This window comes from Perca fluviatilis, chromosome 24, assembly GCF_010015445.1.
Source record: "Perca fluviatilis chromosome 24, GENO_Pfluv_1.0, whole genome shotgun sequence".
Taxonomy (NCBI): Eukaryota; Metazoa; Chordata; class Actinopteri; order Perciformes; family Percidae; genus Perca; species Perca fluviatilis.
In genome coordinates, this window is record NC_053135.1 from 18079095 (window position 1) to 18102663 (window position 23569).

The 23569-nt window shown below is 42.8% G+C and overlaps 1 protein-coding gene across 6 annotated transcripts in view; it reads right to left on the reverse strand.

The window, feature by feature from the left end:
- Nucleotides 1-22937, reverse strand: part of LOC120554632 (collagen alpha-1(XVIII) chain-like) — a 72196-nt gene extending 49259 nt beyond the window's left edge. For 3 of the 6 annotated variants that reach the window (XM_039793647.1, XM_039793648.1, XM_039793646.1), the window contains exon 1: nucleotides 1862-2463. In XM_039793647.1, the coding sequence (XP_039649581.1) occupies nucleotides 1862-2204 (343 nt within the window). In that variant the 5' untranslated portion in view covers nucleotides 2205-2463. Of the gene's footprint in view, nucleotides 1-1861; nucleotides 2465-22703 lie in introns of those variants that run through there. The other 3 variants (XM_039793650.1, XM_039793645.1, XM_039793649.1) reach the window with 3 other exon arrangements.
- Nucleotides 22938-23569: the final 632 nt, after the last annotated feature.

Sequence of the window (23569 nt, forward strand, 5' to 3'; positions counted from 1 at the left end):
GACAGAAAGCAGCACGACAACAGCAGCGACGACTGCAACGATAACACCGCTGGTTTTTGCATGTTTCAACCCATTTGTTGCAGATTGTTTAGACTTTACATTATTGGCAACCATGTCCCACCTTCCAGGCATCATTCGGTCCAATGCACGTCTTGGATATTCAACTTGCAGAGACTTGAAACATGAGCGTTTCTCAAATGGGGGTGCGTGTCCCCCTAGGGGTACTTTGGAGGACTGCAGGGGGTACGGGACATTTTTTTGCTAAATGTTTTTCAGTTCCAAGGCTGTAGTTACTTCTACGGTCTTCTTTCTACGGTCTTTTTCAAAGGTTTGTCGTTTATTTTTCATCAGCATTTAAATGTGTTCCAGGTCCAAGGCTGTTGTTTAGTAAATCTAGCGCTGACATCGCTGTATTCTTCCTCTTTATAGAGACTTTTTTTTGTTCTACCAAAAATAATTTGCACTGGTTAGGGTTTCATGGCTTAAAAACACTGTTCAAAGGGGGGACTTTATTGAAAAAAGCTTGAGAACCACTGAGTTAGAGCATTCGTCTCAGTCGGCTTTTTATCGACCGTCCAATCAGTCTGCAACTGCAAATGTAACTTTGACGACAATGAAAGCTGACATGTTTGCTCGTTTAATGGACTTGGCTTAAGGGTGGGAGGTCCACCAGCTCGCGTGGGTTGGGTCTGAAGACTACGAGTTTGAAAATAAAAGAAATCTGAGGTTGCGACGTTGTAAAGAACCCTACCAGACCTCTGGAGCCTGCTGCTAATCTCCGACTCAACGGTCAGCGGCCGAGCTGAATTGTGGATAATGTGGACGGCAGGTTTTGACAAGTAAGAAGAATGTGTGAAATTCAAATAAAAAGATGATATCTCTGGTTCTGCTGCATGTTTTTTGTGAAAATGTCATAGTAGTGTACCACTAAATCGTTGGAGTCCCTGCAGGTTAAAGAAATGTGCCAAAAGGTTGCTCAGAAGTAGAACATTTGCAGTTCAAACATTTCGTCAGCTGTAACGTAAAGTCCTTGTAATTGCATAAAAAAGAAATGGCAAAAACATGCAAAAATCATCATTTAAAGTGAATCGTGAGACCCCGAACAAGCGACAATGCACTCGGACACGTGTTACCATAAAAAAACAAACACCGCACAAACACACAGACTAACGCTTAAAACAATCGACAGAAAAAGTGACGGGACATGGGATTCAAAATGTATCAGCAGACAGGATACATTCTAACCCGCTGGGGTTACCTTTCAGGTTACTAATCGACGCGCACGCAGGACGCCCGCGCTCCTGCGCTCTTTCGGGCAGGAGGTGACACTCGACCGGGAGGCGCCCGTTTTCCAGGGACGTCCAGCAGCGGTCCTGCAGCACGTGGCAGAAGCTGCGGCAGGGCAGGTTCGGGGGCGCGGCCGGTGACGGGCACCCAGGCACCAGCAGGAGGCAGAGGAACCACTCGGCGCTGTGGTGACACCCCGCCCGCGCGAGCCACGCCCACTCCTGTAGGACCGCCCCCACCTCCTCCACAGATGTGTGGTTGAAAGAGTTGGGCAGCGTGAAAAACTTGGGCCGCTTGCAAATGGGCCAATGGGAAGGCACGGAGAGACAAGGTGGGTCGGAACCACTGAGGCGACTAGCGGGGGGGGTTAGCGAGGAATCCGTAACGCCCTCAACAGTCTCATTGGTTTTAGGAACATCGGCTAGAATTCTGATTAAATTGATAGCCGGGACTTTATCATCTTTCAAAACTGACTCTGCATCTGACCCGAGATCAAATCCTGACCCATCCCCGTCCCCTACCCGGATCCCAGACCCCCCCTCCGCCCTCTCCCCTCTGAACCCGTTTGCATTACCCGTGGTGTTAGGGTTAGCGCTCTCCACCTTCTCTGTCAGTCCTCCGTTAGTAGTCCTGGCGGTCGGGGCCGGGGTTGCGTCCCACGCCTCGACCAACTTACGGATTCCCGTGGCCACGTTGAGGATTTCTTCCCCGACCCCGGACAAGTTGTCATCCTCCTCCTCCTCTTCCTTCTTCGGCGTGATGTCAGTGGTCACGGCGGCGGCCGTCGTTCCTGCCGGCGTCGTCTTGTCCGCCGGGGCCTCCGTGGTGGCCTCCGGAGCTTTGTTCCACCACCAGGCGTCCAAGCTCCCGGCACAGAGAACCAGGAGAAGCAACCCCGTCTGGATCCTCCTCGACATTGCTGCTGGCTCCGGGCTAACGGTCCTCCAAAATGTCTCAGCGTGCAGCAGCGCTCCCACACAGTGCTCTCACTGTATCCCCCAAAGGGCCACCTGTTAGCCAGCCGGTCAACAGTTAAATCCAAGCTGCTCAAAGGGCCACTGAGCATCCACTGAATGAAAACCAAGACATAAAAACTCTGCTTGCACTCAGAGACCCTCCCTCTAGATCTCCCAGTGCTTGCAAACTCATAAAAAAGCACTTGCATGGACAGGGGGGGAGACCCAAAGTGCAGAGGCTGGCTTGCTACACTGATGATGGATGCCATTGGTTACTCCAAGTTGCCCCAACGCACACTCAAACTCCTCCCTCTGTGTGAGTTGATGAGTGGGTCCACTAAGACCTTCTCTGCGGCATGGAGAGAAGAAAAAAAAGCATGCAACCACATGCCCGTCCTGCACGGAAATAACCTTGGGGAGGGAAACATGGAGTTTTTGAAACAAATATAGGCCATAATAAAGAGGTTTGGTTCACATTGGGCTCAGTGTCTAAATTCCAAGTTGCCAATGCGTATCAAAATGGGCAAGAATCAAAAGGAACATGCTGAACTGCAGCCTCCCTATTTATCAGTATAAATAAAGTATTTAAAAAAAAAAAAACAGTAAGAAGTTTACTGTAGGTCTAAACGGAGTTTACTCCGTGTCTTAAAATAAGGGCAACAGAGAGGTTAGGTTTCATGGGTAAGTGTGGTAGAAAATGCATGTATTAGAATAAAAGTAATAATAAGCAAAGTGAGGGGAAGAGTAGAGCTGTGGTTACCTACCTGGGGGGGCGGGGTCATAAGGTTAGATAGGCAATACACAGTGTTGCAATGTAACGTTACTGTACTTAAGTAGAATTTTCACGTATCTGTACTTTATTTATATTTCAGGAAACTTTCACTCTTTCTCCAATACATTTCCCCTCAGCGTCTTCGTTACTTGCGAGAAATGTTTCTGAAAGATTCTAAAATTTAAATTCTTCTGTTTTTCTCTTCGAGTTTGACGTTTTAAGAAGGTGCGGATTACAATAAGGAAGCCAGAATAAAGTTCATAACCAAAGTTTGATCTTGGCTTTTACTTTTGAAAATGAAGTACATTTAATATCAGAAAATTATTTTTGATACTAAAGTACAGTACATTTCAGATAATTTAAGACTTTTACTCAAGTCATATTCTAAAAGGTGATTTTCACTTCCAAGTCATTTTCTGATGAGATACTTTTACTCAAGTACTGCCCTTCAAGTACTTTACAAGACTGGAAACACCCAAACAGTAACATGTGATATTGGGCCCTGTCTTGCACCCGGCAAAGCCTGACGCCGGTGTCTTTGCTAGTCTAAGACCGACGCACTTCTCAATATCCCGTCCAGCGCCCGCGTCATTTAAATAGCAAATGCACCTTGCATCTATCTGTGCGCCCATGGCCGTGCTGGTCTTACAGGGAGGTGTGTTCAGGTGCATTCTGGGGAATATTTCTATCTTGAGGCAGCGGGAAGTGTTCTGATCACGCCATTGACCAACAAAAACCTGGTCTAAAGTCAATAACGCAGCATTTCATTGTTATTTTAACAGAGCATTAGTAAAATGCTCCTAGGCTCGTGCACAGCAGCGCGCACACTATGCTTGTTACACACACACACACACACACACACACAGGGACGCACAGCAACACACAAATATTGCAGAAGATTACATATAACAATATTCCGGTGCAAATCCTCCATCATAATAGCAATGCGCTAAGATCCAAACGTGCCTGGCTTTTAAAGGGAATGGGAGATGATCTCTGATTGGTTGATTGCATGTTACGCCCAAAACACACCTCTGATTAATGAGGACACTAAGTACAACCCTTTAGAACCAGGCGCCCGGCGCACAGGACCCTTTCTTCTGCCGTCAAACTAGCAAAAGTGGATTCGGACACGCCCTAAACACACCTGCGCCAGGCGCTTCACACCGTGCGCTCAGATCGTTAAAACTGGGGCTCAGTGTGTGAAACGGCCGCGCTACAAACTGCGTGATGTCTTTTTTTTGACATAGCGTAGGGGAAGAAAGAAGAGCAGCAGCGAACAGTGAGCGAGGGATGAACGAAAGACAGCAGCTGACAAAGTGAGGGGCAGATCGGATCGGAGCTCCCCTCCCGGGGGAGCGACCTCATCAACTCATCGGAGAACAGCCTCGGAAAATGTACCACACCCAGGTTCTCACAGATGGGAGAAAAACAAAGGGATCCCCCCACACCCTCCTCCTCCTCCACACGGCCTGTGTGCAGCGCTGGAATGTAACTAGGTACATTTACTCCAGTACTGTACTTAAGTCCAAATGTTGAGGTACTTGTACTTTACTTGAGTCTTTTCTTTTCATGCCACTTTCTACTTCTACTCTGCTACATATCAGAGAGAAATATTGGACTTTTTACTCCACTACATTCATCTGTTACAGCTTTAGTTACTAGTTACTTTAGTTACTCCACTACATTCATCTGTTACAGCTTTAGTTACTAGTTACTTTAGTTACTCCGCTACATTCATCTGTTACAGCTTTAGTTACTAGTTACTTAAGTTACTCCACTACATTCATCTGTTACAGCTTTAGTTACTAGTTACTTTAGTTACTCCACTACATTCATCTGTTACAGCTTTAGTTACTAGTTACTTTAGTTACTCCACTACATTCATCTGTTACAGCTTTAGTTACTAGTTACTTTAGTTACTCCGCTACATTCATCTGTTACAGCTTTAGTTACTAGTTACTTTAGTTACTCTACTACATTCATCTGTTACAGCTTTAGTTACTAGTTACTTTACACATTAAGATGTCTGCGCACAGAACACATGTAGTTTATAAAATCTGATGTTTTATTATAAATGAAGCTAGCAAACAATATATAGTTTTCGATAATGACCCTTTTTTTGACTTATTTGAGTTTCTAAAATGTGAGGATTTTTACTACTAATACTTCAAGTACATGTTCCTGATGATACTTACACACTTTTACCTACGTAACATTGTCAGTGCTGGACTTTTAACAGTGTGGCGTTAGTACTTTTACTGAAGTAAAAGGATCTGATTGCTTCTTCCAGCGCTGCCTGTGTGTGTCCCCCATCATCCAGCTACCCACCTCATCCACCAAGCGAGGACATCCAGCTGTTGCACATTCCAGCCCTCAGACCTCCCACGCCCACGCTGCATGACATTTGAAGGGGTTGGAAACTGCCACAGTTTGAAAAATGTGGGCATTCATACAACGCGGCTACCGCTGTCAGCATATGTGCTCATTCTGCCCGGACACTGAACAGGAAAAGAGGAGCCAAGTCCTCCCGACTGGATGCTGTGGGGAGCGTGTGAAAGCCAGCTGGTGCAGAGAGGTCTACAACCAGTCGGTGGATCAGCTCTCTCCCAAAGCCCATTTAACAGTTTAATCAAGTGACTGTTAACTCGATGAACCTTTTAGGAAGGAGGCTTTTACACTCGTCTTAGCCCTCCTATGTCAGAACTATGACAAAAGAACGTTGAAAAAGTGACAAATGTTGGAAAAAGCTACAAAATCGCAGATAAGAAATTGACAAAACCTTTTTTTTTTTTTTTTGGTAAACACTGAAAAAAGTGACCAAAAAGAATCGGAAAAAGTGACAACAAATAAATAACATTGCCAGAGGTGACAAAAACTTGTTAAAAAAAAGTGACCAAAAAAGTGAGAAAAAAAAACTGAAAAAAGTGACCAAAAAGATTTGTCAGGGAGCGATCTGCAAAGGGACAGAGTGAATGCCCAGCGTGGTAAAAAAAAATAAAATAAAAAAGTTCCTGCAGCAACTAACAGAACTTTTGGATGCGTGGGGAGAAAATGTGGGACAAAAGAAATAAATAAACACAAAAAATAAATCAAGTTGGAAATGATCTTAACTGATTTGCGCTACTTTAAAAACATGAAGTGAATACGGGTGACCTTTGAGAACCTCAGCCTTCACTACGTTCTGACTAGACAATGGTGGGATTTTCATACAGAAACAAAGCATGGATATGAAAACTGTACAGCAGAGAGCACCGACAAATAACAGAACGGCTCATATACGCCTCAGTCTTGCTGTAATTACCAAAAGCAATTACAGAGAGTGTGTTTGGGGGAGAGCGAGACTTCCTGTCTAGTTTGTTTTCTCTCTTTTTTTTGCCTATGCCGATTGTGCCATGAAGCTTTTTCCTTTCTTTCTTTCTTTCTTGCTTTCTTCCTTCCTTCCTCTACAGCAGCAGAATAAAAAGCATCACATGAATCAGAAGCATGAGATGAGAAATTGGGAGTTGATCACATTTCCTTTAAAGAATGTGGATATTTTTGACATTAAAAAAATGACCTGAGAGAGAAGGAACAAGCTACAGATCCATTTCTACAGACATCTGGATTTTAAATATATATATAAAAAAAAAGGTGAAACCCATTTGCATGTTCAACACGCTAGTCAATAAGGAACATACATGCCCTGCGGCCTGTTCCACACGCATGTTAGCCCTCTCGCTGTGCGTCCAACAACTTTTCATCGCTGTCAGCTGTCAGCTGCTCTGACCTGCACAGGGCCACGAGCAGGGTAAGTAAACACACCACGGCATTGTGCTTCAGTGAGTTTGTGAATGTCAGTTCATGAAGGGCCCCTGGTGCTTTTCATTTTGGAGTATCACACACAGACACACACACACAGACACACACACACAAGAAAAGAAAGACAATAAATATAAAACCAAGGAAAAGTGTACTTTGGAAACTCAAGACTACTAAGAACGGTATTTCTTGTTTTCTGCACAGCTGACACGCATGCACACACACACACACACACACACACACATACACAAAAACACACACACACGCACGTGTACACACACACGCACGCATGCACGTGCACCCACACACACACACACACACACACACACACACACACACACACACACACACACACACACACACACACACACACACACAACATTCCAGTACTTCAGCTGCACATTAACGCTCCAGCGGGAATGTTATGTCTACTTCCTCTTTAACCACTCATCAGCGCCAGACCAGAGATACAGGGGCACATAGTACTTCTGCAGAATAAAGAGAAGGAGCTACGTTGTCATAGAGCATTTTAGGATACCGGGGTAAGAGAGAGAGACAGAACAAGAGGTGAAAAGAAAGAGGGGAGTGTATAAATTGCAGCTGTGAGTGTCTAAATCTCCCCGACCTCAACTAATCGCCGACCAGATTCCTCCAGAGCTGCAAGACTGTCGGGGGACTTATGAGTGTGTGTGTTTGTGTGTGTGTGTGTGTTTAACTTTCTCAGACCTGCAAATAAAAAAATAAATAAAAAAAATACATCTCTCTGAATTCAGTTGAAAGACTTTTGAGCTCTTGGTAAGACTGTCGTGTTTTAATTGATTAAAACATTTCCATATTTGGGGCTTCTAGAGCTCATATACCTGTCCCCGGTATATAATCACACAGTTGATTAGTTGCCTTTCCATCTTTACAACTTGTCGCACACAAGACGGTAATCGCACCGACCACCTACTTAAAAGTTAACAAACTTTTACAGGCATTTGTCATCCACTTTCCTCGCCTCATTTAACCTCTTTGTTGGGACATGAAAGCCTCCATCGCTCTTCTTCTCATCTACAAGTCTTTTATTATCTCATAAAAGAAAGAAAAAAGGTCCAGGATGACAGGAGCTAATGTTTCTGCTGGCGTTTTTCTCAGGCCCGGCAGCTTCTTTGTCTCTCCGTTTAATGGCTGTATCGTGTTTCTCTCTCGGTTCTCCTCAGGGGACACCCCACATTTCACACGCTACACCATGTATGTTCTTCAACCATAACACAGTGGTGGGGGAACTCAATGATTAGACTGTGGGTTCATGTGTTCTGGTACGATGTTTGTCAGTGTCTGGCAGAATTAAGGAGGAAATATTGGGCTTCTACAATGTTATGAAACAGCCAGAGAAGTAGATGGATCCTGAAACAAATGCAAAACTACAGAAATGAAAAGGAAGGGTATTCATTTCAGATATACAGCATGATATATAGAGGATTCCTGAAGGGGAAATGGGCATCTTACAACAGCACTAACTTGTCGGGTACCGTCTTGTCTCGCGTTGCCAGACCAGGGTTTCCCGCAGCACTTTGCAGTTAAGGCGGCCGCCTAAGCAACACACGCCTGCCGCCTTAACTACGTCGTCGAGAAGGTTTTTTACCTTTCATTCCAAACCACACAGTCGACAACCTGCTGGAGGAAGCGCTGGAGACAGGCTCGGACATAACGCTCTGGTTTTTTTTTTTTTTTTTACACCAATCACATTCGTTTTGGACGGCGCTAAGCTCCAGACGCAGCGACGGTGGCTTTGCAAAATAGTCTCGGGAAGGAACTCGTTTTGGTGGGACATCTGTGTCGATCCACACTAGGTCCCGCCCTCCTTTCTGAAAAACTAACTTGAGGATTTTCTTTTCCTTCTCCATATTGAGACCATTTCCTGTTTCCACGTGACAAAAGCTGTGTCGGAAACCGTTCCCTATCATGGAAATGTTGTTTAACAGTTTGTCGTTTTGTAGCGGTATTCAAATTCTCTGCAGTTCATTTCATTCACTATATAGTCCACTATAAAATACCCGCAATGCACAGCTAATGTGAGAGTACATACGATGTAGCCTACATTTTACTTTTTCACGGAGGAGGAGAAGAACAAGCAGAAGTCACCGCGGAAAATTTAAAAAGGAAAAATGGAGCGGGCTTTCGCTTTTTAACATGCAACATACTGTATATAATACACAACCTTCAATATTCTCCTGGGTGCTCGGTTTGTTCCAGGGACGTATTAGAAGGATTTTAGTTTGGGTTTGTTTACATGATGCCGGGTGCGCCCGCCGCCACACCAACCAACCGGTACGCAACGATGCCTTCGGTGTCCGACATCTGGTTTGGCCGATATAGTTCCCCATTTACCAGGGGTGCACGAATATTGGGCTTTTTGACAGGGTTGGGTTTCTGCCGAAATTTTTTTCCCACCGAACCGAACCCTACGCTTGCGTTACGCGCGCTACGCTGGTCGACGTAATGACGCCGCCGTTGATCACGGGAAGGTGTTTCCGTAGGTGGAGCGTTCACTGCAGTAGGCTGTGAGAAAGTGGAAATGGAACTCTTGAGCAGAAGAAGTGTAGTTTGGCAGTACTTTCAGTCAAAAGAAGGCCATTCAAGTCCAGCTACATGTTCAATTAGCAATGCCGATTTGTCTCGTGGTGGCGAGGGCCCTAAACTATACACAACATGGCCGCTGTTAAGACATGTGCGTATGAAACGTACGAAAGAATAGTTGTGCATGAAGGAATCTCCAGACAGCAGCCAGAATGCAGCAATTTCAGGTAAATAAAATGAAAAATACACTGCTGGGGACGTCGTTTACTTCATTCATGAGTTTACTGTGTTCATGGACTGAAGATGGGAGGAGGATTCAGTATTCGGTTTCGGCAGAATCTTAACCAGTGGATTCAGGTATTCGGCCGAACCCGAAAAATCTGGATTCGGTGCATCCCTACTATTTAATAAACACTAGCTAGGGAATAGTGAGGGAGTGGATAAGGGAACGGTTTCCATCACAGCGACAGCCAGGTCCACGCAGAAATGGGTTTCCCAGTCTGGTGTGGAAGAACATTACAGGCCTGCACAAGCCAATCCAACACCTTTGGGAGGAACTGGAGTGTTTTCGTCACGTATGGGTGTTAATGTTCAGATGTCCACATACTTTTGGCCCTGCAGTGGATCCATTCATGTACTCGCAGTACTTCCATGAACCAGCAGATGGAAGCAGCACAGAGGCTGCAGGGGTCAGGTCTGCTGTACGTTACCGTACTGATCACTGGTTGCAATGAGAAATGATGGAAAAAAGGGTGCAAAGGATTTTAGGATTATAAAAAGAAATGGATATGCATATGTTCATATGGAACAGTAACAGTTTTTTTTGGTATCACAGTTTTGGTCATTTCATTGTGTATCTGCTCTTTCTACTGAGCCAAAAGGTACCTACTGGTAATTACTTTCCAAAGTGTACTTTGGAGACTCAAAACTAAACTAAAAACAGTATTTCCTGGTTTCTGCACAACACACACAGACACACACACACACACACACACAGATCAACAGACACACACAGACACAGAGACACATACAAACACACACACACACACACACACACACACAAACAGATACACACACACACACACACACACAGACACATACAGACACAGAGACACACATATAGACACACAGACAGAGAGACACACACACACACACAGAGACAGACACACACACACACACACACACACACAGACACACAGGAAAATAAAGGTGAAATGCTGCCACCTGTTGTCTAAGTCTGGAGTAGCACAGAGATGAACCGATGAGTTCCAACATTTGGGTCCTTAGCCTTTCAATCTCTCAATTTTACTAACCCAGAAACCCATCATGCCTGCTGTGCTTTACCAGTTATCAAATAACTCAAATTCTCCAAAGCAAAAGGAGCAAACCCCCCCTCCGCCCCTCCATGGGGCCTCCTGGCAGATGCTCAGCAGAAATCAACACCCATGACACTCCACCCTCCTCCACCCCCCGATCCTTACACCCTGCGGCGCTGTGTCGAACTTGGTTTTTGGCACAGACAAAAGCAGGGGATTTTTTTTTTTTACAGACGAGAGGGTGTGAGGCGGTTCCAGAGAAAACACGAGATAAGCCACAACAATACAACACATGGGCATAGAACAAGAACAGATAAGCAGAGACAAGTTAAATGACACAACCACTGTTCCTGATCTTGACAGCTGGCAGATTAAAACTCGGTGAAAAAAAAAGCAACAATAATGTTGGAAAAAAGCAATAAAAAGCCAAAGAAAAGATTTCCAGCTTTCGATTTGACTATATACTTTTTATATCCTTTTTTTCCACAGTAAGTAGAAGTGCAATATTTCAAACATATTAAAACATAGGGCTGGGCAATATATGCTGCAATTTATACACTCCCCTATGGATATTATATTGATATCGTGATATGAGACTAGATATCGTCTTAGATTTTGGATATCGTCATATCGTGATATGACATAAATGGTGTCTTTTCCTGGTTTTAAAGGCTGCATTACAGTTAACATAACATTAAAGTGATGTACTTTTCTGAACTTACCAGACTGTTCTAGCCATTCTATTATTTCCCTTTTCCCCACTTAGACATTATGTCCACATTACTGATGATTATTTATCTAAAATCTAAGTGTGAAGATATTTTGTTAAAGCACCAACTGTCAAGCCTAGAATATCGCCGCAATATCGCTATCGAGGTATTTGGTCAATAATATTGTGATATCTGAATCTCTCCCTATCGCCCCAGCCCTATTAAAACATATTATAAACATACTCGAGTAAAAGTCAAATTACAGATATACATTCCTAATGTGTTTCTGTATGTGTAATTTGCCAAGTTTTGCCCATTCTAGTTCAGTGTTGACAGAAATCTGAAGGGATCCTCCATATTTTTCACTTGATCTCAACAGCCGCGGGGACATTTTTGCACCATGAGCCTGGACAGACGTGACATCCGAGGCCTCGGTGCTGCACGAGAGTTTCAAATTCCTGCAGCCCAGATACTGGACTCGAGGGCACGTACTGTTCATAAACCCCGCCGATGCTCGCGGTGAGTCATCATGTGACCAACCGCAAAAACCCCCAAACGCTCATCAACACTCTAGCCAGAAAGTTACAGCTCTACTCTTGTCCAATATATGACATCAACGCAGAAATGAAAGCTGCTTCAAACTAGAATTTTGTCCTCCCACATTCCTCCATGGCATTTTGACACTTAGTCCTCATTCCACTGGTGGAAGAAGTACACAGATCTTTTACTTCAGTAAAAGTACTAATACCACACTGTTAAAAATAAATACTCTGTTACAGGTAAAAGTCCTGCATTGAAAATGTTACTTCAGTAAAAGAATGTAAGAGTCATAAGGGGAAATGTACTTACGGCATCAAAAGTAAAAGAACTCGATGCAGAAAGATCCTCCCATTGTAGAAGGAAAAGAATCCAAACAGTTGTGAATATGTGTTTATGATTTTTACGTATGCGAGATATATGTGTGTATGTTATGTTATGGTTGTTAAGCTACTGGAAGCCTACAATTTCCGTCGGGATGAATAAAGTATCTATCTATCTATCTATCTATCTATCTATCTATCTATCTATCTATCTATCTAATCATTTCAGCTGGACTTGTAGCCGTTATAGTGTTGGCTAGTTTCATTTAGAATCAAACATCAGATTTTATAAACTACATGTGTTTTGTGTGCAGGAATCTGAATGTGTAAAGTAATTAGTAACTAAAGTAACTAGTAACTAAAGCTGGAACAGATGAATGTAGTGGAGTAAAAAGTCCAATATTTCTCTCTGAAATGTAGCGGAGTAGAAGGAGAAAGTGGCATGAAAAGAAAAGACTCAAGTAAAGTACAAGTAGCTCAACATTTGGACTTAAGCACAGCACTGAAATATATGTACATAGATACATTCCAGCGCTGCTGGCCAGTCACCCCTGTGCCTGATATGTGCACACAAGAGTCGGTTTTGGCCCTACTTGGTGGAAATGATTTAAAAAATAAATAAATACAAAGACTGACGAGATGTGCCATGCAAAACATGTTGCTGCCTCCATAGGAAGAGAAGACAATGGATGAATCAACTCTGGGTTCGGGTTGAGGGCAGTTCAGGCTCAAGTCTTGCACGCAGAAAAGTTCCACTGTAGAGCAGCGTCGGCCAGTAAACTTGAATGATAAGTAGAAATGAGTCAGCCGTGGAATAGAGCTACTGATTCTTGTGAACAAACCGCTTCTGTTTTCGGAGGGTTGGGCGCAGTTATTGGTATCATGGCTTGTAGATTCAAGTGCGAGAAGGATACTTAAGTCTTTTATATGAACTTAGCTCCAGGCTGAAGTTAATTGCCTTGCTAACACTCGGTTCCTTAAGCCTGCACAAACCTGTGGCGTTATATCGCACAAGTTACATATTTCCATCAGTTTTTATTGGTGGAAGAAAAAAATGTAGTGTTTGCAGAATGTGCAAAGAATATATAGTATGTGCAATTGGCAGATGTATAGTCCAGGACGAAGGTTAATGCAAAGTGTAGTGACTATGGATGGGGGGGTGGGGGGTGGGGTTAAGAGTCAGTGTCAGTCCTAGCAGTACGTTTCAGGGATTTTAGCTGATGTCATTGTCCACATAGGCTTAAATGAAATATCTTGCCTAAGGGCACCTCGGCTGCATTGTTGTGGCAATCAAACTTGCGTCCAAAGCTCCAACCAGGAGCCAGATTCCGGTTCCTAGTAGAGCTGCACGATATGGGGTAAATATGCGCTAACGTTGTGGAATATCACGATAACTATCACACGCGATAAACAAACGGATATTAAAGTGTTCTCAGTTCTGCTGCTAAAATACAACAAACTGCTTGTTGAATTTAAAACAAATGAAAGGAAATCATTCCCAACGTTCTTTTATATTGAACAAATTGAACATTGAATTGGATATAAAAGGCAGCACTAGAAATAAGAATGACATTTTTTAATTTTCTACTGATATTTTCTTTCAACCAACAAAACATCTCAGAGCAGAGCTGGGCGATACAATCAAATATCACAATATTTGTTTACTTTTTGACAAATACCTCGATGTCGATATTGCGGCGATCTTGTAGGGTCGACTATTGGTGCTTTGGCAAAATATTTACACAATGAGATTTGTGATAAATAATCATCAGCAATGTGGATACAATGACTGAGTGGGTAAAGGCAAATATGGTAACAAAAAAAAATAAAAAACAGCTCGGTTTGGTAAGTTCAGAAAATGACATCACTTGCCTGTAAAACTAGGGAAAGACAAAGCTCATGTTACGCCTGCACAATATTGAAAAAAAACTGGCATTGCGATATTTTTTTTCTTCCTGCGATATATACTGCGATATGAAAAAAAGACACATTTTTACAAGATCACATACATAGCCCTATTTAGATATACTAAATCATTCTCGACTACTGCGGTGATTTTGTGGGGGAGTTCATCTACATAGAAAATAAAAATGAAAAAGGAAATTTTCTTATGTGAACCACTCTCTGTTGAACTTTAATGCTTTACAAAAACCAAAGCAAATATGCGCCGTGACTACTCTTCTCAAGTGATTTTGGAGAGGGGCATTAGGAAGAAATACACTGGTTGACTGACATGACACCATACTATCATACCAATGCTATCAATCCAGGCTAAAGTGAATGATAGTAATAATGCATGAATGTTTCTTTCTCTAAATCTCAGGTTGTGGTCGACTAGCGGGGCCTGCTCTGGTTGGTTAATACATTGATCTTAAGTCACATGACCACCGGCCTTAAAAGGGGAAGGGTCGGCTGGTAACGATCACGATAAAAGGAGAACGGTGAAAGTTTACTTTTCTACCAAGCAGCAAAAAAAGGTTTTAGCGTCAACATCGCAACGTCCTGCGATGAGACATTATCGCGCATGCGCACACCGCGATGTAGACGACCAACCAAAATACCGTGCAGCCCTAGCTTAAGTCCTATCAAGATATTACGATATCCAAAATCTAAGACGATATCTAGTCTCATATCACAATATGGATTTATACTGATATATTGCCCAGCCCTATCTGAGGGTCTTTCACGATGTGTTTATCGTGCCAGCTGATAACGATAAGATTGTGCAGCCCTAATTCCTACGTTTAGAAATGAAATTAAACCCTAATGTTTACCCGCCATTTGTGGGGCGACTACAGCTGATTAGAACTTGAAGAGCGGAGCAGGTGGGAGAAGCAGACCACAGCCACCGCCATCACCGCCATCACCGCCATCACCGCCATCACCACCTCAAAGCTCTGCAGCTGAGAAAACAAAGCATTCCCCAGTAACACAGAGCGGCTTCTGACCGACCGGTTTAGATGGCAGATTGCATAGAAAGATGGAAAGCAAAACATCCTCTCCCCCCCCCCTCAGCATGAGATCATACATACACTTCCACTGTCACCTTTAAGTAGCTGGCAGCAGGTAGGAAACACCCACAGCTGCCTTTATGGGGCCTTTTTAAAGCCCTCTGTAGGGAAGGTTTCATCATTTTCGTGCGGTTGTAAAAAGGGGCTTTGATGTTCCATGTGTTACTGTCTACAGGTCGGATCAGTCTGAGGGCTGAATTTGAGATGCTCGCAGGATAAAAACTGTAATTACCGATTTAAAAAAAAAAAAATGGGAATGAACCGCAGTGGAGAAATGTCCTCCCGGCTACGTGGAACATAAAGTTTGTTTTAAGGTGCTGCCGTTTGCTCAATCTGAGGATACAACACCTTGTTCTCTACTGCAGGGGTGTCAAAGTGGACTTCACTAAGGGCCACACTGGAAAATGAGAATCGCATTAAAGGTCCCATGGGATGAAAATTTCTCTTTATGAGGTTTTTTTAAATATTAATATGCATTCCCCCAGCCTGCCTATGGTCCCCCAGTGGCTAGAAATGGTGATAGGTGTAAACCGAGCCCTGGGTATCCTGCTCTGCCTTTGAGAAAATGAAAGCTCAGATGGACCGACCTGGAATCTTTTTTTTTTCAGCCTGAATATGTAAACTTTCTGGTATTTCTGAGTCTATAAGTTGGCAAATCTGCCAAATTCTGCTCCGATTGTCGCGTAACTGCACTCTGAAAAACAGTTTCCCGTCCTTTTGGTTTGGCACACAGCTAGGCGAGCCAAAATCTATTGTGGAGCTAAACTGATATGCGGGCCGGATAAAAATTTGCAAGGGGCCAGATTTGGCCCACTCCAAAGAGTTGTTGGGGGGCACACATACTACCTAATTAATTAGCCTGAGGTAAACGCTGTCTATCAGTAAACAGAAGTGACGTGGTGGCTGCGCCAGTGTTTGTGTGTCGGCCCGCCCCCCCCCCGCGAAGCTCTGATGTGCAGACAGCAGAGCAACAGAATAAAGTAGCTGCAGCTTCGCCAAAATGAATTTCGGACCGTGCACGAGACCATGGAACGTCCATGCGACAAGCGAAAATGGGGGCAATGTTGCACGACTAAAAGCTAAAATGAATTGAACTTTGAAGGCGAGGAACGAGAAGCAAATTGCCTGTACGTGTGAAAAACAGCTTGGCTGTCTAACGCTACACATCGTACAGACATGCAGGAAAAACTCTAGGTTACACAGAGACGAGGCTCACGTAGTAGGAAGCTGACACGTAAATGAAAAGATTTGTGCTGTAATGTGTAAATGTTGTATCGAAGTCACAGTATTGGTATCGTTATCGACGTCGATACATTATGGATATATTGTCCAGCCCTAGTCCCAACCTACTGCGTCTGACTGACAGTGCAGATCCACCTGGCCGTGCAACGCTTCGGTCGCGCAGCGCACCACTTTATTCCTACGGGTGACGTCAAGCGACTTTAACGCGCCCGCAAAGCATCCCGGGAAGGCGGAGCTGCATTTGAAAAAATGCTGCGCGTCAAAAAAGCTGGCCGATGCCCATCTTTATGAAAATGAATCTGTTGAACGCTTCTACGATCAGTAGATGCAGAACTTAACAATTTGTCGATCTGAAATTCAGATCGATCAGATTCAGCAACTAAGTGACTGTTTGTCACTTAAAAGTTTTTTTTTTTTTTTTTCTTTCTTTTTTTTTTTTTGTTGGGGCGTCCCCCCCCCCCCCCCCCCCTTCTTCTCAGCGGCCCATCGGCGGAGCATAACCACGGATGTTGGCGATAACCACAACCGCCGCACGCTTCAGTCATGTCGCAAAAATGGATCTGTCCTGTGAGGCGTTAAAGTAGACTTTTTTTACATCAGTAACAAACGCCAAAAAGGCACCTGACCAAGCGTTGCTTTTTAAGCTGTCCGGTAAGAAGACTCTTTGATGCTGTAGTGGTGACAGACGGCGATATGGAGAAAATCAAATATCACGATATTTTTGACCAAATACCTCGATATCGATACCGCAACAACATCGTAGTGTCGACTATTGGTGCTTTCACAATATATTTACGCAATGAGATTTTAGATAAATAATCATCAGTAATGTGGATATAATGACTAAGTGGGTAAAGGCAAATAATAGACCAGTTACAGTCTGGTAAGTTCAGAAAATGACTGTAATGCAGCCTTTAAAACCAGGAAAAGACACCACTTATGCCATATTACGATATCCAAAATCTAAGAAAATATCTAGTCTCATAGCACGATATCGATATATAGCCCAGCTCTAGTCCAGCGTCCAGTCCCCATTCATTTCACCCTCTTATCCCACTCTAGACTTGCAATTTACACCCTTTAATCATTAACCACAAACACATTCCCCCTTAAAAAGGGATCTTACTCTTTATCAGAACATGGGGCAAACCAGGGGCAGTGCTCCTTTAGAAATCCACACATGTCCTTCTGTGAGAACTCTTTAAAAGAAACAAACTCATAGTCACAAGACTCTGTGTACAAGATGGCAAATAAAATGCTATAATAATATATCACTTCATGAAAGTATCCAGTGTCTAACTTGGCCTGCAGCTATAATACAAAGATATATATAGGCCCTACACAAGGGAAATTTCCACATTTGTGATAGCAGAAATGGGCGTCATGCTCAGACAGGCTGTGCATCCAGGAAAGAAAATGTTAAATCATGAGATAAACAGTCTGACATGTCCCTTCTGATGTAACTATCCCCTGTATTATATTCCCTTTGCATCCCGAATATATGCCATGCAGTTATGTGAACAGTTACTCAATTTGTACGACGGTTTTATGACCATTTTGTTGCCATTCGCTTTGATAAAATATATAGCGTCATATATCAAGGACCACCCAGGGGAAACGTCTGCTGCCTGTGTTGCAGCATACTTTTGTTAAGTACTTACATGTTATGTAAACACAGTAAATCTGAGAGGCGCTATATCTGTTAAATGCAGAGAAAGAAAACAAAGGCTTGTGAATCCTCAGATTTGCGTGGAAGGAAAAACCCGCCCTCTGCTCCTCTGACACCGTTAGTCAGTAAATTATTAATTAACGATGCTCAATGTTTGACAGTTTTTTGCAAATCCCTTTTTTTGGTGGAGCCACTTTTCCCACAGGCCTGATTCATCCTTCTGTACTTCAGTTATCAATTTCCTACATTTTCCCAGAAAACCTTTCAAATCTGCTCACAGATGTGGACTTCAGACTTGGTCATTTGGACTCGAGTAGACTCGAGTCACCTTTCTGATGACTTATGATTTGACAAAAAAATAAAAAAACACTTGGACTTGTGTGTTAGTGACTCGAGACGACTTGATTTGAGGCATGACGACGACTTGTGTCATCACGAGTTTGAATGTTAGCTGTTAAATATAAAATAATAAAACTTAATAATTAATATTAATATAACTTAACGTTGTCGTGTTTCTGTCAAACTATCAAGTATGCGATGCAGTAGCGGAAACTGTGAATCACGATTGGACGACTCAAAAAGGTGGGACTTGACTTGCCTTAACTAAGGACTCGACTTCAGGGTTTTTTCCTGCATAGAGAAAGTGATGGCGCCCCCCCAAAGAGGTTTTAGCCAGAGCCAAAGGATTTTATTAAATTGAGACAGTTTCTTAACCTGTGAAAACGTCTTAATATAAAAAAATAACTTGAGACTTTGACCAAATGACTCGAGACTAACTTGGGACTCAAAACAAAACAATGTCAATCTGCAAAAATCTGTTTCTCAAAATGCATGTCTTGTGTTGCCACATTCTGGAGCTCTACTGTAGCTAAGTGTAAACTAGAGCTGTCAGTCTTCAACCATAATACCATTCAAATTTCTTTTGTTATTTTTTTAAATATTCTAATAATATTCTAATATTTAATGCTCATATGCAGCCTGTAATTAATATGTACTACACTACTCTTATGCATTGTCAATGCTACTGTAAGCATGTGGTTTTTCTTACACATTCTGTCCACTAGAGGGACTTCTAACATCAGCCTGGCCTAAAAGGGGACCTACTGTACGTCACGGCGCATTGCATTTCCAACACACCGCTCTCCGTTTACATTATTTTCCACCACGAGCACACAGCGACAAACACAACTCAACAGAGAACTCTGGAATGGAACATTATCTAACAAGTGTAGTGAAGCGGCTCGGTTGTAAAGGCTAACGGTGCTCGGTTAGCACAACGACATCATGTTACAAAGCACAGCCGGAACGATTTGTCAGAAACTAGGTAACAAACGTGTTAGCCACGATGCTAATGGCATTGATAACTAAGCCAAATGGTGCCGCCACTACTATATAGTGATTTATAAGCAACCTGTTTCTGGCAGATTGTCACGTTACTGAGAATCCAGCTGTTAGAAGGTAATATAGGAAGTGGAAGCTAACTCTGGCAGCTGTAGGACAGCTAACATTACCTTTAGCTGTCTCCATGAAGCTCCCAGCTAAGCTCCAAAACTCGCGACGCAGTTAGGAAACACGAACGAGCTAACTAATGATAACATAAGCACTTTGGCTCGGTGGGTGTCGATTTTAAAGTCATGTTAAAACTGTTTCCCATCCTTCTTCAGATTTCCAGCCGTCACTCCCCCTGTACTAACGTTACTCCATACGTGACTCGATTTCTCCCTGGATCATTGTTGGACATCGGAGAAAAACGATGAGCGTAGAGAGAATTCTTCAATTCTGACGGACGGACTCAAATCGGACTCATATGTTGACGATTGCTTGCAGAAAGTTTTTCCTTCTACACTGCAAATATTCTTTTGAATGACATGACACTGAGATAAGAAATGTACAAAAAACAACAACAAGAGAAAGAAAAACAATTGCACCATCAAAATGGATTTCTTTGAGTGTGAGCAGATTTTTCATGAATTCTTGTGTGAAGTTTGTCAGAGGGTTTCTGCAAATAAGTCTCTACACGAATGTGTGGGCATGCCTGAATGTCAGTGCAGTGTGTGTGTGTGTGTGTGTGTGTGTGTGTGTGTGTGTGTGTGTGTGGTAAAACTTGGCGCTGAAGATTGAGTGTGTCTGTTCCTCTGGGGCAGAGACTGATGAGCCCTGAAGAAGGGAAAATATGAACAAACCGCAAATCACCACCCTTTACACACACACACACAGACACACACACAGTAGCACACACAGTAGCACACAAAGCGCACACACACACACACAGTCCTGCACTAGAACATGCTGAAAAGCACCTTCACAAGTAACATCCCTCACCTGCATGAACACTTAATTCTTAACTCTAAACCTAAATATGAATCCTAAAGAAGGCATAAAACACCAGCACACACACACAAGTTCAAAATCATTGATGGATTACTTAAAGGGCCGACCGGGAACAGGGGCTCGAGGGGTCAGGGGGGCTTCCCAGGACAGAGTCTCTGTTGAACTTAGTGCTGTGCAATTAATCCAATTTTGATCGCAATTTTGATTCCGGCTCCCGATGATCACAACAACAATGAAAATCGAGAAAAACTGCTACTTTGCACGTTACATTTTGCACGCAAACTCTTATTTTGTCTCGTGTTCTGAAGAGGAATTAAAAAAAAGAGTTCAAACGGGAAAAAAGCATGTAGGGAAACTTCACAGTTCAAGGTGTTTTCACTGTTACTTTTTGAAGTTCAATAAATGCAACAACTTTCCAAAAGTCGACCGCTAATCGTGTGAAATAATCGTGATTTCAAATAGTCAATTAGGACTATTACAACGAGGTACCATACAACCTCAGGGTGTAAAAACCACCAGAGAGAGATGCAAAACTACAAAAAAAGTATATAGACTCAAACTAAAAAGAGACGCAGAGGTTACATGCTTCACTTTTGCAAAGCAAACAAAGGCTTCAGAACACAGTAGAGGGGATGCTAGGAGCCATTCATCATTCCCAATGGACAAGTCCAGGCATTCACACATCAACCACAACTTCATTCCAGCCTAAAAAAACCAAGCGATGAGATCATGTGTCAGCACACACAGCCTGCTCATTATTCAGAGAAATTCAGCAGTGGATGAGAATATCAGAAATTCAATTCAAAAGTTTTTTTTTTTTTTTTCTGAGATAAGAAGTGCTGTAGAGCCAGTTAACGACACTAAAGGTAGCAGGGGTCGACCAATTATCGGCCTGGCTGATTATCGGGGGCCGATTATCGGCCATTTGCAGATTATCGGTATCGGTCGAGGGCAAGTACTGTTCACAAACCCCGCTGATGCTCACACAGTGCAACATGATATCATGACTCTGCGTAAACATACGCGCCACTTTACTAAATAAAAGCCAAGTGGCGTGTTATCTGTACGCATTTTGAGTTATCCACGGGTTTGTCTACGCTGTACACAGCGGACGGCACGCTACAACGTCACAGCGTTAACATACACGCCACTTTCTAAAGCCACGTGGCGGGTTATCGCGAGGCTACGCGTTATCGCGAGGCTACGGTAGGGTTTAGGAAACGTCACACGCAGGTTGGGTTTAGGGAAAGAACAAACGTGGTGAGGAAACGTCACACGTCTCCTGGGTAAAAGTCCCATCCTCCACCCCGACCAACCTCCCTACGTGGATTTTCACCCTTTCATACTACTCGCTACGGCGTCAAACGCAATCGCAAGGTCATGTAAGTCAATGGAGGCCCAACGGTAAAAAGCGAGTATGCGTCCTGATAACACGCCACTAATGGCATACAAATTGGCGTTTCATACCTACGCCACTTCATGACATCAGTCTGCACAGTGACGAAAAAAAAACAAAAAACACACTCATCCAGAGCTAAGAATAAATCGATTATCGGCCCGTTTTTTTTGGCGATTAGCAGATTATCTGTATCTGTGTTTTATTTTAGCGATAACCGATAAAGTTAATTATTAAAAAAGTGCGCTACTTTGGCTCCGCTACAGCTCTGTAAGTAGTCTGCAACACCTGCAACCAAACTGTTAACATGTTCAAACTCCAGGAAGCTATTTTTGTTTGATTTTTTTTAACTGTGTATTATGTTTTAAAGTTTCAATTTTATTACATAATTGCATAAAGCATTGAAACAAACATTTGCGTTGGCGTTTGTAACATTCCAAAATCTTAATTTTGACGAAAAGATTTTAATTTTTACCATAAATGCATATCGGGGTTCCAAATATCGGTTATCGGTTTCATTAACTACTAATAATAATAATATAATATCGGCCTTGAAGAACCAGTATCGGTCGACCCCTAGAAAGTAGCCTATTTCCAAAGATCCCAAACCTGCTGGTGTCTGACATCATTTCAAAGCAGTATTTTCTGCAATTTTTATGGACTGTACAAAATATTTTTTTTTGCAGTCACATTTTCTTCAAAACTCCGCCGTATTAATTCAGGTAGCCTTGCAAACATGCAAAAAAAAAATAGTTCCGAGAATAAAGTACAGAGTGCATCGTCCACCTACCTGTGCGCTGGGATAGGGTCCGTGTGACGACCATCAGCAGGAGGATGCACGTCCGCGAGCTCCATGCCGACCACCTGCCGGCTCCACGCATCCTTCAACCGTTCGTTATTTAGGAGAAAAAATCGGTTCAAATCCTTCCGAGGCTGTGTTCATCTCCGGCGGACACCTTCAGCAGCTTGTTGGGGGGGTGGGGGGAGGGATAAGTCTCTGTCACCGACCTCTCCGTCTACCTGTGGAGGGGCTGGGTGCTAAATGAGATCGGCGGCAAGCTGGAGGGAACTCCCTGCATGTTTTATTTTTCAAAATAAAAGCTCTACTGGTGACCATTTTTCTGCAGTAATAAAGTCAATTCACTTTATTGAAATTTTATTGAAAAGATTCCTGGTACAGGATATAAAATCCTCTATTCCAGACTCAAGCAACACAAAACGAATATATATATATATATATATATATATATATATATATATATATTCACATTTTAACATGTTTTTATAAAACACATTCATGTCATGGTTAAAATTGTCTAACAATTCATAAATTAGTTAGGCAAAATGCATCCAACCTATTCTTAAAAGAATAAATTGAAGTTTATTGTCATTTCACTGAGTACTTAATTAATAAGTAATTAATAAAAACGGAAATAAATACTTATAAGTCAAAAGAAGAAGTAGACAGTTCAGTAGTCTGGCATTGCCTAGTCCAGGGGGGGTCAAACTCAACTTTTTGTCGCCTTTTTAGACATTTCTCACATTTTTGTAGCTTTTTGACAGTTTTGTTGCTTTTTATAACTATTTTGTGGCTTATTTTTTTTTTTTACTTTTGTCACATTTTGTTGACATAAAGCCCTACAAAAAGTCAGCAAA